Consider the following 13470-nt stretch of genomic DNA (forward strand, 5'->3'; position numbering starts at 1 on the left):
TTCGACAAAAAAAGATAAGAGCTATACAGAAGATTTGGTAGAGGAAGTCGAGTATTTATTGTCTTCTCAAGAAGAATGTGCTGTTCCAGATCTTAGCAACGTACCAAAATGCATCGCACCTGTACAACGCCCAGAAAAAGCAGAAACTGTATGCAACACAAAGCAAGATTCTTGTTTTGAATTTATTTTTTATTGTAAAACGTTTCTCTTCTTCTTTGTTATACACCTCAATGGTTGTCATCAACACTGGTTTATAAAGCCAAATCGTTCTGAAATCGTCCGACTCTGTGATTCACTCGTTCTCTAAATAAGAAATAAACAAATAAATAACCCCCTGACAGATCTCACAATAAGTCATATATGTTTATTCCGAATATGCGCTTGAATGATGGAACACAATACAAAAAACCCAAATTAGACTATGGTAACAACACGAGCAGTTTTAAGAAGTTTAGAAAAATATTTAGCAGTAAAAAAACTTTAAAGGAAAAATAGAGCTGAAGAAAATATATTTTCGAAAAGATATTATTTTTTGCTTAATTAAATTTGGTTTATTTTACCTTGGAAAATTACTCCAGTGTTGCTGTAACAAAACTTTCCGTTTGTTTGCATGCCTTGGCATAACCAACAAATTCAAGAGTTCTTGTCGCTGTTGTCACACATAATAAATAAATATTTATTCCAGGTATTTTTAAAATATTTTAAACTACCTTATTACACAAAATTAACGCTGTGTGGTTATTAACGCGGTTGACTTCCAACTGCGTTAATAAAAACCGCCCTTAATTTCTGATCCGTGTTAATTAAACCGCCCTTAATTTCTGGTCCGTGTTAATTAAACTACTCTTAATTTGTGATCTAAAAAAAAAACGAAAAACAATTCAAAACTGCCTAGTGTATACATACATTATCATATACATCATATATATATATGCATTTTTTGTCCTCAATTAAAATTTATTTTCGCGCATCGATTAAATTTCAAGCCTATTTCTCGCAGAGGTATGTTATCCTGAAAAGAAAAAAACGGGTACTAGATTTTAATAAATTTTCAACGAAAAGAAATACTAATTATAACTAATGAGTAATCATACATTCATCGTCACTGCAGTTTTCAGCAGCTTCTTCGCAATTACTTTCTTCTTCATTGTCACTTTCCACTTCCTCATCGTCATCTGAATCTTCGATTTCATGGCCAACAAGTTCTTCCAAGATATCTTTGGAGCTGTCGACATAATCCAAATACATTGGATATTGAACTTCTGCAACTTTTGCTGTGTAAATCGAAAGTTTTTATTTGTTCAGCCAGCTTCCCCTTTAATTGCTGTGATCTGATATGATTACGATCATTGCCCGTCGATTACGGCTGTAGCTGTGAAAACGTAGCCGAGAATAAACTCGCCTGTTCATGACATGATAAAATCTATATTATTCAATGGTATTTGCAGTCTATTTACTGTATTGTATACAATTTTTCTAAAAAAAACACTCAAACCTGCCATTCTTAGAAAATGTTTCTTTTATAAAATAGAGAACATGTGGAATTTTATTGTGGTCTTCCATATGTCTTTCTATTATTGTACAGAATTTCAACTTTATCTTATTTTTACCAGGTTGTAGCATATACAGCCAACGAAAGCGTTTAACAAGTTTCATGTGGCTTTGTTGGATCCATTTTTTTGAAGAATTACCTCACACTAGATAATTGATTAGTCCGCTATCATCTGAACTTGATTTTAATTTAGTATATAAGACAGTTTGAATAATACATAACATAAGTACCGGTTTTTGTTATTTTAGGTGGGCATGGAATGCTTATCATAGAGGGGTGTTAATTAAAATCTTCACAGTGTGAAGGTATTAATTAACCTGTATCCATCACCTGCGCTTCAAAATGTTTAACGTTGGCAAATTTTTATTAATGTACGTTAGTGAGAGCAAGTTGTGTTTCTACAAATCACATCAGTGGACCTGGCCTAGTTATATATGGCATCTGGCGCATTATTCTGTAACTTTAGTGTTTCAAGACCGCGTTGTCCGTCTCAATTGCTAATTTTTTTAATTCAATGTATGTTCAGGATTCACATACGATGTAATGAGTACCCACATACGGGTAAGAACAAATCACGTAGGTAAATATAAAATGCTTTTATTGTGCAGAACGTTAACAATTTAAGAACTTCGAAGCTGTAGATGGTTTTCTATTAAAGAACAATTAATAAGAAAACTGTTAACCCTTGCGTTGCGGCGCGTTTTTGAAAAGACCCTTCTTTCTTTATCCGACAACTAAATCAGCTTCACGAAATTTGAGCCGCGGTTGATAACTAGGGACAAGACGTATATAGTTCGTACCGTTGAGTAGCTTAACTCATTATTTTTCTAAAACATGCGGAGCAGTTTTCATGGCAACGTGGTCTTTAACGCTGAAACGGTTGGGCTTTTTTTATCCAAGTGTAGCCCGGATATTTCCATGACCCGTGCTTTAAGGGTTAACATGGAGGGATTCTAATAAGAACATTAAGTTTAAGAATGTAGGAAAAGGAGAACAAGGCTTTCTAAAATGTCAGTTTTGTTGATTACAACTTGTATCTCTCTGCCTAAGGACGGAAGATATGTATCATTGTGAATTATTAGTTCTAAGTTGACCCTTGTTAAAAAGACATTACCTGCTAATTCTCGATTAACCATCAAACATGTTTTTGATGTTCCATCAGTATAATGTCTCCTTTACTAATTTCCTCAGTTATCACAAAGCAGGACATTACCAATGCAATAAGCTGTGAATAGAGCTTAATCTCTTGTAAATTTAGAAATAATAGTTGCTAGGTAATGAATTGAACAACATAAAGAAAATCTTTATCGCTCTATTTGCCCTATTGATTAATACGTTGGCAATCGTTGGTACGGATTTAGAATTACGTGTTAGAATTTTGCTAAGTGGATCAACAAAACTGTTCTGTCATTTATAAAACTTTGACGTTGTTAGCTTCAAGTGAATAACGTATTTAGGATTAATGAAATCATTGCTGTTCACGTATAATTTTTAGGGTAAATAACTTGATATTGGTGGAAATAACTTACTTTATTTCCTGCATGGGTAATTAGGGGGCATCCAGGACCAGTTTGGGCAAATATTTCAACGCTGGGTCAACCCACCCGTTTTGGAATACATGAACTGGTGAAAAATATTATCTCCTTCATCGTGTTTCAACCACACATGATTATATATACAATAGTTGATAATGCCCGTGGAAAAATCCACTTAGCCTAAAGAGCAATAAAAATTTTAAAAATCCGCCATTTGAATTTTGGTTAAGTTTTTAGAAATTTTTTTGGCCGTTGCTTCCAATGAGTAGAGCTTGAAAGGCTGATCAAGATAATGAATATGATTGTGTAATTTCAACCAACGATTAAGGAGATATAAGGGTATAAAAGTTTTGCTTACGTCAGCAAAGACAAACCAATGTTCTGCCGTTGGAACGTCAGAAAGATTAACAAATTAGACATAACTTTTCTGGCTACTTCAAAGGCAAATGAACACATCCACTTTTCCTGTCGCAGACAGACGGACACACTTTTCGTTTTATTATAAACCATTTACCCACGCAGGAGATGACGTAAGTTATTTTCACCTGCTTCCAAATTATTTAGCTTTAATTTTAAAAGTGCAATGTATTGGCTTTACTAATCTTAATATACTTCTTTTGACGTTACTATTGTTTTGACGTCAAAGTTTGGTAAATTACAGAATTTTATAATTAGGCGAATTTTTATAGACTTTGAAGTCACCGACAGACACACAGAAGCTTCGTATTATTATAAGAGACTAGTCGATAAAGCACGTCCAAAGCAAATCCAATTACGCGAAAGAACAATGGGCAAGAGAGCCGTCACTGGAATTTTAAAGAAGTCAGCAAGGCCCGTTAATACACATAAATTTTATTTTGAAATTTTGTTTACCCGTTTCCTTTATTTTGTAGGACTTAAAACACTGGTCAAAATAATGTATATGATCATGTGCTTTCGACGAACGTTTTTAAAGAAATCATGAACGTGGTCCCTAGTAACCCACGCAGAAGCTGATGTCAGTTAGTTTCAACCGATTTTAAGTTATTTAGCTTTAAACTTAAAAGCGCGATAAAATGGCTTTACTATTCTTTTTTAATGACTTGACGTCAGTCTAAATGCATCGGCGTCGTGCCGTTACGCCTAGGCCGTTAACAAATAAGACATATTTTTTCGGCGACTTCACAGAAAATTTCGGCATTTTCAAAGGAAAATGAACACATTCAATATGCCTGTCACAGACACTTGGTATTATTATATAAGACTAGTCACTAAGGTCAGTGGAGAGATCCACTTAGGCAGAAGGACAATAGAAAAATAGGTTGCTTTAGTTTTATGCTGACGTCAGCAGTGTAGAAACACAAAAAATTGGCGAAAATTAGGTTATTCGTTGCCTGTGATGTGTAGAGGTTGATATCCTGATCAAAATAATGTATAGGATCATACGTTTTCGACCAACGCCTAAGGAGAGATAAGGGTTTTAAAATTTTGCCGACGTCAGCGAAGACCCGCCAAAACACAAATTATTTTTACGAAATTTGTATACCTGTTGCCTTCGTCGTACAGATCTTGAAACGCTGATCAAGAAATTGTACAGGATCATGTATCTTTGACAAACGGTTGCAGAGATATTGGGGTTTAATGGTTTTTGATGACGTCATCAATCCGTCCATTCCGAAACGGATTCGGGGACCCAGGTTTGGGAAACTAACCCAAATTGGTCCCAGGTGGTCCCTAGTTACCCACGTGGTGAAAGATCATTAACGTCACCACCTCGTTTCCGAGTTATTTCGTCTGAAAGTTTTAAATGCATTGTAATGGGTTCATTAATTTAATAAAAGATACTAGTCAATAAAGCCCGTGGAAAAATCCACTAAGGCAGAAGAACAATGGAAAAATAGATGGCTTTAGATTTTTTGCTGACGTCAGCAGTGCATATACAAAAAGAAATTTACCGAAATTTAGTTTGTTTCCTGTAATGTGCAGAGATTAAAACGTTGATGAGGAAAAATATATATTATCATGTGCTATTGACGAACGGTTAAGAAGATTTAAAGGTTTAAAAATTTTGCTGACGTCAGCAATGGCCCGTCAAAACCTTAAAATTTTTTTTAGAAATTTGTGTACCTGTTGCCTTCATCGCTTAGATCTTGAAACGCTGAGCAAGAAAATGTATAGGATCATGTACTTTTGAGAAACGGTTGCAGAGATATTAGGATTTAAAGGTATTTTGATGACGTCATAAACCCGTTCATTCCGAACTGGATTCGGGGACCAAGGTTTAGGAAACTTACCCAAATTGGTCCCAGGTGGTCCTAGTTACCCACGCGGAGAAAAATCATTGACGTCACCACCTCCTTTCCAAGTTATTTGGCCTCAAAGTTTTAAGTGCACTGTAATGGCTTCACCAATCTTAATTAACTTTCCTTTGACGTCAATACTATTTTAACGTTAAAGTTTGGTAAATTACAGAACAATTTTATAGGCGATGTTTTATAGACTTTATCAAAGAAATTTTATCCACTTTGAAAAAGTGACAGACAGATAGAACTGGCGTATTATATTATATAGACTAGTCGATAAATCCCGTGGAAAAATCCACTGAGGCAGGATAAAATTGAAAAAGAAGCATTATTTGAATTTTAATTACGTCGGCCACCCATCCACACAAAAAAACAATTCGGAAGATTGTTTTTACGTTGGCTCTATTATGTAGAGTTTAAAGCGCTGATCAACAAAATGTATGTAATCATGTGCTTTTGATGAATGGTTAATGATATAAGGGTTTAAAAATTTTGCTGACGTCAGCAAAGTCCCTTATAAAAGTACAAAAAAATTTTCTTTCGAAATTTGTATACCCGTTGCTTTCATCTTATAGATCTTGAAACGCTGATCAAGAAAATGTATAGGATTATGTACTTTTGACCAACGGTTACGGAAATATTGTGGTTTAACCCTATTCGGTCCGAGGTCATTCAAAACCGCGATTTTAAGGAAAAAAAGTGTGCGCATGCGCCAAAAATTTTTTTTAAAAAAGCGCCTACGGCATAAGATTATGACGTCATCGATATTGACCTCACTCTCTATTATCTTGTTTTAGTTGCCCAATAAAAGAAAATTTAACATTTTTTTCTTTTAAAACTAAAGAAGGATGACCATAGACTACTATTTCGCCTTTGGTTGCTACCCGGGGCAGCCTAAACAGACGGCAAGGTCCACAAAAGCCCGGATGGCTAGTTCACAATTTACCAGTACAGGAGCACTCTTGTACAACATTCTGACGCAAGGTTTTGCCTAAAAATTACTTTTCCTGTTTGCATGTATCCCTTATCGAGCGTTCTATCGTATTAGGTAGTAGCTGCCACTTTTTTTACTACTAAAATTTTGAGCTTTTCTACACCATACATTTCACTTTCGTTTTCACAAAAAAAAAATGGTTGACAACTATTAGAAATGTAAAATAGACGCTAATAAACAAAGAACAAACGATATTATACTACTAAAATTAAATTTTAAAAGGAAAAAAAAATAATTCATCTGATCTGTAACCTTAGCTAAAGGTTGGTCTTGATTAGTTTTCTCTATCTAGAAGCCTGCTAAAACTAAACGTAAATGTGAGAAAGCTAGCTTCACTCAGACTCAGTGGACCCCAATGGAAATAATCCACTAACAATAGGTTTTTGTGATTTTCTGGGCTAGAAACACTTTAAATATTTATCATTATTGTTGTTGTTGTTAGACTAGCAAATGATTGCAAATGAAAAAAATTGTACAGTTATATAGCTATATATATGTTAAACGAAAAAGCTAACCATTTACACAGACATTTCAGCCTAGACCATTCCCTAATTGTGAGATTTTTCACCACGAAAGTCAATCTGAATTATATAAAAATACTTTACAAATTAGGCTATTACAAGTATTTTTTATTTCAATTCATAATCTGGATTTCACGAATATATTCTTATTTCAAACGCATCCAACAAAAAGTGGTAATCGAGCAAATCAGCAAGATCTTCTGTTTCATCATTGTTCCATCATTTTTTTAACCGCTTCTGTCAACAAATCTTCACATGCAAATCACGTTTGAATGACGCTTGAAATTGTGAATTATTGGGTCAAAATTACTTCAATGAAATCGTGCCAACATGTTTTGTATCATAGAACAATTTGGGACTGGTGCCCTAAAATGTGAAAAAACAGAAAATACAATATAAGCTACCAGAATCACCCAGAACCACCCAAAACCACGAAAACGCATGCATGTCCAATGTGTGGCAATCGTTTTCAATCTTTTATAATTTAATAATTTAACAGACCAGCCGTCAACGTTCAATGGACCCCGGGTACAAACCTCGTACAGCCGACTTCCCGAAAACAAAAAGTTTCTTTTTCAAGTCTCAATTATAAAATGTATTTTTTTGTACAAAAAAAGTTTCATAATTCCCAACTTCTTACTAAATGTCCTCCTTTTCAATTTCTTAATGTTGGCTTGGAAGGTCTTCTACCTAACATGAGTCTTTCCCTTTAAAGTCTATGGAATACACGTTCGATACGGAGCCAATTATTAACGCACTATTTACACCAGCGTTTTTTCCTAGTTGTTTATATTTTTTTCAAGTGACTGTTCGTGTTAATTTGGTCTGGAATCAGTCAGAATGACCTAGGGGTCATTCTGACTGATTCCAGCTGGTTCTGGGTGATTCTAGGTTTGGAAAACAATGATTGAGCAGATGGCGGGGCCTACAAAAAGCTCTTATCTTTTAAAAAAACCTGAGGCTCTCATAAAAAAGCATGTAAAATGATAGCAAAGTGTGCATAAAAATGTACAGACATGTGAGTTAATGTTTAACATATTCCTGTGAAACCCCTGACTTTTTTCCGGCGAGATAAACATAAATTTTTCATGATTTATCAGACACCACAAACTCGGCATAAGCCTCAATTATATAAGTCAAAAATTTTTTCCAGGGTACGAACAGATATGCTGTCCAAATAAATGCATCTCTGGTTTAGTGTTACTTGTTGTTTTGTTAATTATATACATATTATAGAAAAATATTATCGATTTCTTTTTGTATGAGATTTTTCATTAACAAACAAACCTTCGCTATGAAAAATTATTTTTAGCAGAACTATTAATAAACCCTAACCCCTTTCGGGTGACTGTGAAACAGTCAGGGTAAACACCTAATTAGACGACATGACCTAATTAGGCGAGTCATTTAGTTAGGCGACATGATGTAGTTTAATTACGCTAACCGTAGTCTAACTAGGCGAACGAAAACTTTCTGTTGTAAATACGTCGAAATCATTGCGTTTCGCACTACAATTTTTATGTGAATCAAATCGCAGACAATTTTGACTAATTATCGTGTTATTTGCATTGCGCATTGGCAACTTATGGCCCAAACCTTGTGTGGCAATATTTGTTGTTTTAAATAATGGATTTCAGCCATTTACGCCACAGGAAAAAAAATATGGGGGATGAAAATGTGGTATTGTTTGACTAAGATTTTAACATTGCTAAAACAGGATAAATAAAAAAGAAACGTTACAAAACAAATTGTTACCACATCCATCTTAAAAAAAAACAATTTTTTTTTTTGCGTTTTTTGTGAAAGAATATCTTCATTAAATTATTGCGTATTTTACTATCGTCACCTAAATAGGCGACATGTAATATTTCATTTTAACATAATTCTTACTTGCGCGAGCATATCAAGGCACGAGTGACAATTTTGGAATCATGGTTGCATACACTATCCATTCTGAACAAAGTGTTTTTGCTATTTTTTCTTAGGAATGTGTGAAAAGCCATTGAACATTGCAATGTCTTAACTAGGTTACATATGGTCTAACTAGGCTACAATGAGTCGCGTAAATAGGTGGTATGCCCTAATTAGCCTACCGTCGCCTAATTAAGTGTTTACCCTGACTGAAAAGTTAGGGGGTAGCCACAAGCAACATTTTTCACATCTAACACTGGTTTATTGCTTATATTTATCTTATTGAGTGCGCAATTCTCATTTAAAATAATGATATTTACCGATTTATGAAGTCTTGTGAAAGGTCATTTCCGAGGACCAATTTCTTTCAGAAAAAAAGTGGCAGCCACAAACCACTGGTTTTATTTGATAAAACAGGCTATCAGCTTTCAGGAAAAACATATCTTAAAGCATGACTTTGCGTTGGAAAGCAAATATCTTCATTTTCCACCAACTTATAAAATTTTATAATCAAAACATTGCTATTCTTTCTGTCTCCTCCCAACAAAAGTGAAAGTGTTCGGGTAGTCGAATCTAGAGTTTTTGTATAGTCCAAGGCCTGCTCTACTAAAATAAAATCCTTTTAGGGGATGATCTCTACCGCAGAGGCTCAAAAAACATTTGTTTTTAAGGGAAATTAGAAGCACTTGCGATGGTGGCCATTATGAATCGCTTGCGGCAGAAAATTTGATAACAAATAATGGCGCATGCGCACACTTTTTTTCCTGCCGTAAATGACCGTGGGGGGTGCGGATTCCGCCCCCCCCCCTGACGGTTCTTTTTTAATAACTCCTGATTTCTTTCTTATATGGCTATGATACTTACTGAGTTTAACATTTATCTATTAGACACCTGCATGCTAAATTTTTTAGGTCCCATACCTTTCAGAGGCTTTGATATTGGTCATTACTCGAAACTACCCCTAGAATCTCTATGAAATCCTTATAATGGGGAAAATATAATAACTCCTGTTAGGATTATCCTTAGAACTTAAAAATTGTAATACAACTTTGTTTCATCAAGAAGAACCATTTTGAATGATTTTGACACGTGACTTATCCGATTTCCCGATTTTGTCGGATTTTACCCGAAAATCGGGAAAAAAACGGATTTTCGGGCAGTTTTTGGCAATTTTTTACCCGATCCATGTAAAAACCGAAACATATGTTAAAAAAGATTTATTTAGCTTTCAGAAACTTCAAACAGAATGTAAAAATTCGCTCTAGAACAAAAGTAATTATATTTAAAGCAGATAGTGGCATTTTTAACAATTTTCAAGCTTCTGATGACGTCACAGAAAATGTGCTGACGCAAGCAAAAATTTATTGCCGCCACTTTGTTCCTTTTTTTATGACGTACTATAAGTGTGCCAAGTTTGATTCAATTTAAACAATCCTATGAAAAGTTATTGAGGGGGGGGGGGGCGGAATCCGCCCGGTCTTAGTGTTCGAAAAACCCCGGAGCGAATAGCGTTAAAGGTTTTCTGATGACGTCATAAACCCGTTCATTCCGAAACGGATTCGGTGACCCAGGTTTGGAAAATTACCCAAATTGGTCCCCCCAGGTGGTACCTAGTTACCCACGCGGTGAAAAAACATTGACGTCACCAACTCGTTTCCAAGTTATTTGGCCTCAAAATTATAGGTGCACTGTCATGGCTTCACTAATCTTAATTAACTTTCCTTTGACGTCAATACTATTTTAACGTTCAAGTTTGGTAAAATTTTATAGCCGATGTTTTATAGAATTTGTTAAAAAAATTGTGAAGAATATAAACCACTTTGCAAAAGTCACAGACAGACAACCTCGTCCCCAGGCCCATTTTTCTTTTTATGACGATCTCGGAAGACGAGAAGAAATGACTCTGGGCCACACACTGGTCAGTTCTAAGATCTGATTGGTTTCTCAAGTTTCCGTTAATTATGAAGATAAATTAATTTATGCGCAAAAAATTAAATAATAACAGTAAAACAATAATGGCGGCTAAGCTGGAATGTTTATGTTCTGCTGGACTGAATTTATTTTTGTGAAAAATAAAATATTTGGCATTGTTAGTATAGCTTAACGTGCAAACAAAATTAAATAGCTTTTAGTTTGTACCCAGAGGCTGTTAAAGTAAGCTACTGTTTTTTTTCCAGTGCAGTTAAGGAGGTAGCTACTAGACTCTAAAGCTAGCTATGCTAGCTTTTGTGCAAAGGGTGTAGTAAAAAACACAATGAAGGTTTTCTTGAAGACATGTTTAGCAGCTATCTAGCTAGCTTAAATACAACACAAGGTATATACAGGTATACATAACTAATCCTATTTCTTCCCAACAGACCTTCTTTTACACTCCAGCTAATATTCTTTCGGTGCAGAACACATAAAAAAATAAAATCATATGCTGTTGATTTGGTTGAAAAAGATTAAAATACTGGATTAGGAAGTTCATACCATTTAATTAACTAATTAGTTATACGCTTAATTAATTAAATTTTACAGATTAAATAACAATTTTCACTGACTGCATGAAATGCAACATCCTATGTTTTACGACTTTAATCTCTTAGTAAAGCAACAAACATAAATTTATTGAAAAAAGTCAATTGATTTGACCATAGTGGCCATTTAGTTGTTAATGAGTTTCCAGGGACCCGTTTCGTGAAAACCAAAACTGTATATAATATGTGAAAAAAGAAGGATGAAAAAGAAAGATATTGAGTTAAAACTTGTTAGGAGATGCTTTTAGGCTAGTCTGATGGGATTAGCAAAAAAAATGATTCTGTAATAGCTATACTTTCTGAATTTAGGCATTTAAAGCAGGGCGATAAGATTTTTTTTAAAGAAAATTATAAATTTTGACCTAACAATTGTAAAATTTTTTAAACAATACGATTTATTTAGGTGTATATGCACGTTATGACAATAACAGACAAAAGGAGCCAGTTATTATATACGTCAAAACGTAAATATCTGATCTGTATCTGACCGACACATGATGGTTACGTTGATGACTCAATACTAGTATAATATATAGCTACACCATGCCACTATGTCTACGAACAAACACACATGGATCTGCATGAGATTGGACAAAACCAATATCACATAAAAAATCATGCAGCAATTGGTGCCAATTGCATCCACTTTGTTTAAGCCCATAAAGAGATTTATTTAACTTCCAAACATTATTGGCTGTTTCATATGCAGGAGCTGGTTGAACATAAACTTCACATTCTATTGGAGCGTGTATATATGCTCCTTTAATGTCCATTTGATGAATGTTCCAATCTTCTTGAACAGCTACCTGCAGTAAAGTACGGATAGACTCCATTCTAGCAGGTGGTGAAAAGGTTTCTGAGTAATCTATTCCTTCTTCTTGGCTGAATACATTTACTACATAACGCGCTTTGTAAATTGGGTTGCTTGAATTTCCTTTGATGGTGTACACCCATTTTCCCCCACTGCTTGCTTATTTTTGGGTAGTGGTGTTTCGGTGAACATATCGTTGAGCTTCAAAGAGTTGATTTCTTCTTCCATCGCACTTATCCATTGATCTGTGTCATCTTGTTGAATTGCGTCATTGTATGTGTTTGGAACATTCAGATAACAACAATCAGAATCGGTGTTTTCAAAATCACTACAGTGATAATCATATCGTGGTGGAGCTTTGCCTTCCCTAGTTGGGTATCGAGCCTCTGGATTTCTCTCTGGGTTCTCATTTTGTTCTGAACTACTTTTTGTAGCCGGTTTAGTATTTACGTCAGTTAAAAATAAGTCATGACTTGATACAGTCCTGCTGTCGGAATAGTAAACTAGATAGGCTGGACTCTCTTTGTTATACCTGACAAAAATTCCTTTACAGCTTCTTGGATCCAGTTTCTTTTAATTATGGACGTATGCATAACATATTGTACCAAAAACATGTAATCTTGAGATGTCAGGTTTTAGTCCCGTGATAAGACCATATGGTGTTTCTCTGATGCGGTCTACAAAACAACGATTTCCAATATGTGTAGCAGCCATAACAGCACATGTTCATAAATGTTTAGGTAAGCTAGCTTCAAGTAACAACGCTCTTCCCATTTCAAAAAGGGTGCGCCAGCTGCGCTTTGCAGTGCCATTTTGATGAGGAGAATGTGGATCAGAGATTTCGTGTTTGATACAGTGTTTTGTCAGGATAGTTTTAAAGTCCTGTGATATGGAAAAATTTCTTCGTCAAAATTAAAGGTTTTCACTTTGCTGTAGGGCGCTATGTCTGCTAAAAAATTTTCTAATGCACTGGACGCATCAGATTTCTGTTTTAAAAAATAAGTAAACATACATCCTGTGAAATCATCATTGAAAACAAGAGCATATCTGAAGCCATTCAGTGACGCTGGTTCTATTGGTCCGGCTAGGTCAGGGTGTACCAAGTTCGAAAGGAGTCGTAGCACGGATGTCTGGCTGACGATTACGAGTGTTGGTCTGCTTTACTAGTGTACATACCTCACAGTCAAATTTTTCTTGTTCACTGATGTGCATTCCTTGAACTACAGATTCTAATTTTATCACATAATCAATATTACAGTGTCCTAATATTCTGTGCCATGTTCTCAAATCTTCTATGCGTTTTTGGCTCACATTATTCTTGCACAGATAGTATAGTCGTTGGCAT

The 13470-nt window shown here is 35.0% G+C and overlaps 1 protein-coding gene and 1 long non-coding RNA gene across 6 annotated transcripts in view; both read right to left on the reverse strand.

The window, feature by feature from the left end:
- LOC130623464 (uncharacterized) overlaps positions 1-2789 on the reverse strand; it is a 74318-nt gene extending 71529 nt beyond the window's left edge. For 3 of the 5 annotated variants that reach the window (XM_057438956.1, XM_057438954.1, XM_057438952.1), the window contains exons 1-2: positions 2667-2760; positions 1095-1402 (exon numbers count right to left, since the gene is read on the reverse strand). In XM_057438956.1, coding sequence (XP_057294939.1) covers positions 1095-1235 — 141 coding nt within the window. In that variant the 5' untranslated portion in view covers positions 1236-1402; positions 2667-2760. Of the gene's footprint in view, positions 1-1094; positions 1403-2666 lie in introns of all 5 variants that reach the window. The other 2 variants (XM_057438953.1, XM_057438955.1) reach the window with 2 other exon arrangements.
- A 3722-nt stretch (positions 2790-6511) lies between these two features.
- Positions 6512-10007, reverse strand: LOC130623468 (uncharacterized). The gene is made up of 2 exons (XR_008981141.1): positions 9116-10007; positions 6512-7250 (listed from the first exon to the last, which is right to left on the reverse strand). It is a non-coding gene; the product is annotated as an uncharacterized LOC130623468 (long non-coding RNA).
- Between the last annotated feature and the right edge of the window lie 3463 nt (positions 10008-13470).

This window comes from Hydractinia symbiolongicarpus, chromosome 13 (genome assembly GCF_029227915.1).
Source record: "Hydractinia symbiolongicarpus strain clone_291-10 chromosome 13, HSymV2.1, whole genome shotgun sequence".
In the NCBI taxonomy this organism is placed as follows: domain Eukaryota; kingdom Metazoa; phylum Cnidaria; class Hydrozoa; order Anthoathecata; family Hydractiniidae; genus Hydractinia; species Hydractinia symbiolongicarpus.